Raw genomic sequence first — 2,696 nt, 5'->3', positions numbered from 1 at the left:
TTATTTATTGATGGAATATAACCCAAATCCATCGCTAAGAATTGACGCTAGATTTAGCTTGAATTCTTCAACCTGTTTGAAATTAAGCCATGGCTTCACCCACACTTTGGCCTCGTACAGCTTCTTCTCCCCTCCCTCAACTACCTCCACCGTCAAGTGATGCAGAGTTCCAGCGACAACCTGCTCCCTCGCCTTCACAACACGCGTAAACTCCAAAAGCGCATTCTGCGCATCGACAGATCGAAAAACATTGGTCTGGAGAAAAGCCCCAATTTTGGGGGAGAAAAAAAATAGTAATTAGGAGGAGCGCGAGACCTGTTTCTTATTGTGCTCGTCGACGGCGAAGCGAGCGAGCTCCTGGATCTCGGTTCTGTTCTCTCTTCCTTTGGATTCCCTCACGTTGTCGACCAACCATGCCATGGTGGTCGTGGGCATCCTCTCGCTGTTAGGATCTCGTCGGCCCCTGCCTCAGCCGGGAAGAGCGAAGAGAGGAAGGAGGAGGAGGAAGAGATGATCTGATGAGGAGGTAGAACGGAACGATTTATGCTGCGGTTTTACTTAGGACCGAAGTAGGTGATTTTGATCCTGATCGGGAGAGGCAGGTGCATCGATCTAGAAGGAGAAGAGGGAGATTGTTGGTCCCCATGGGTGTTTTGATGTGATCAACCAAGTTGGTTAGGTCCTGCTTTGTTTGATCCCTGTGTCTAAGTGTGCAGGAGCTTAGGAGCGCAGGAAGTCGAGCGGAAGACGCAGCTAGCGAGAAGGACGGCACGGGAAGGGAACCGACGGGCTCGGTGTGTCCGAAGGATGAGAGAGCTGCGGAAGAGTGCACCGGTGGGTGAGAAGAACGTGCACGGCGTTCGAGGGACGTTAAGCCGAGGAGGAAGGCTGCTCGAGGAGAAGACCGGGAATTGGGTTCGGGTGAGCCCTATTCCAATTGGCCGCAATCACCCAAAAGATCAGAGCATCAGAAGTCAAAGCGAAGCAAAGAAGCAAGCTAGAATTCGAGTTGCCAGCTTGGAGGCGGCTCCATCAGGCTTGGAGGCGCCTCCAGCTTGAAGGCGCCTTCAGTCTTGTTGAAGGCACCTTCAATAGGTCAAAACTGACCGTTTGCGCTGCGGATAAAGTTTTATCTGCTCACCCATTGGAGGCGCCTTGGACCTCTATTGGAGGCGCCTTGTACCCTCGAGATCAGATTTCCAGAGGCTATTTAAAGGCCCCTGGAGCTAGGAATTCAATACAACTCAAGCAATCAATTGTATAGTCTATCCTAGCAATAGTTCTAAGCTTTAAAGTGTAACACGCTTCTCCGCCTTCAGCAAAAGGAGATCTTCTACTGCACTTTTGTCACTGCCCTGAATTAACAACCCTTTTGGTAGTAACCAGGTTAAATTCCTGTCTTCTGCTTAATTTCTATTTCTTTATTTGTTATTATTTTTCTATTACTTTTCTGAGTTGGAATCCGAGGAGGGTATAGTTTATTTTTGATTTCAACAATTCACCCCCCTCTTGTCTGCCTCCACTGCACCTACAATTGGTATCAGAGCCAGACCGCCTTAGAAGGACTAACCGCTGACTGAAGCAAAACGATCTAGATGATGGTCGGAGCAAATATTCATCCTCCAAAGTTCGACGAAGATTTCTCCACATGGAAGCAAAAAATGGAGGTATTCTTTAAAACGAATTTTGATATTCTTATTACAATGAAATATGGTTTTACAGCACTGAAAGATAAAGAAGAAAACACATGGAGCAAGAAGGAGCAAGCCGATTTCGTCGCCAACGGAAAGGCTGAGTTCCATCTACTCAGTGTACTGCCACTTCAGGAGGTAAATCGGATCGAAAGCTACGACTCCGCGAAAGATCTCTGGGAGAAATTCCTGGAGCTTCACGAAGGTACCTCCGAAGCGAAGCTAGCCAGGCGCGACATCCTCCGGACCCAATTGACGAACCTCCAGATGAACCAAGGCTAGAAGGTAGTGCAACTCCAAGCAAGGATCAAAGAGCTGATCACGCAACTAACCAACCTTGGAGAAGAAGTAACAAACCGGGACTCGATCCGATACGGGCTCAACGCCTTCCCCAGAACTCCAGAGTGGGCCTCCTTAGTAGATGCGTACTACATCTCTAAGGACTTCGAGGTAAGTACTCTAGAACAACTGTTTTCCCCTTTTGAACTTCACGAATCTCGAGTTTCAGAGCCCAATGGAGTATAGAAGACCAGTCAGAACATTGCCTTAAAAGCAAAAATGAACAGTTCTGACTCCGAAGCCTCGGTTGACGAATCAGAAATGGCACTACTGGTAAGACGCTTCAATAAATTTTTTAAATCTAACAAATTTAGATCGCATAGACATGAGAGAAAAAGAAGAACAACTCGTTGCTACAACTGCAATGAAGAGAAGGGCACATCAAGGATGACTGCCCGAATTTGAAGAGCAAGCAAAAGGAGAAGGCAAAGACCAAGTACAAGAAACCAGATTCCTCCAAACACAAGAACCTAAAGGCCACTTGGTCAGACTCATCCTCTGAATCAAACGTCGAATAATTCTTGGGGTTAGCTCTAATAGCTAACCATCAGCTGGAAGAAGAGTCAAGCTCAGAGATGAGTATCGTTGAAGGGGGAGAAACATTAGAAGAGGAAAGCTGCAGTGAAGGGGGAGCCTCACCGAGTCAGGTAAGTCAGGTATGAAATC

General features: G+C 47.4%; 1 protein-coding gene across 1 annotated transcript; it reads right to left on the bottom strand.

The window, feature by feature from the left end:
• On the bottom strand, positions 1–435 carry LOC121999582 (cysteine proteinase inhibitor A-like). Its single transcript, XM_042554243.1, has 2 exons — positions 316–435; positions 1–225 (listed from the first exon to the last, which is right to left on the bottom strand). The coding sequence occupies exons 1-2, from the start codon at positions 433–435 to the stop codon at positions 1–3; spliced, it is 345 nt and encodes a 114-aa protein (XP_042410177.1).
• Positions 436–2,696: the final 2,261 nt, after the last annotated feature.

This window comes from Zingiber officinale, chromosome 7A (assembly GCF_018446385.1).
Source record: "Zingiber officinale cultivar Zhangliang chromosome 7A, Zo_v1.1, whole genome shotgun sequence".
Lineage (NCBI taxonomy): Eukaryota > Viridiplantae > Streptophyta > Magnoliopsida > Zingiberales > Zingiberaceae > Zingiber > Zingiber officinale.
Note: the sequence above shows the minus strand (reverse complement) of the source record. Positions and strands in the feature narration are given on the sequence as shown.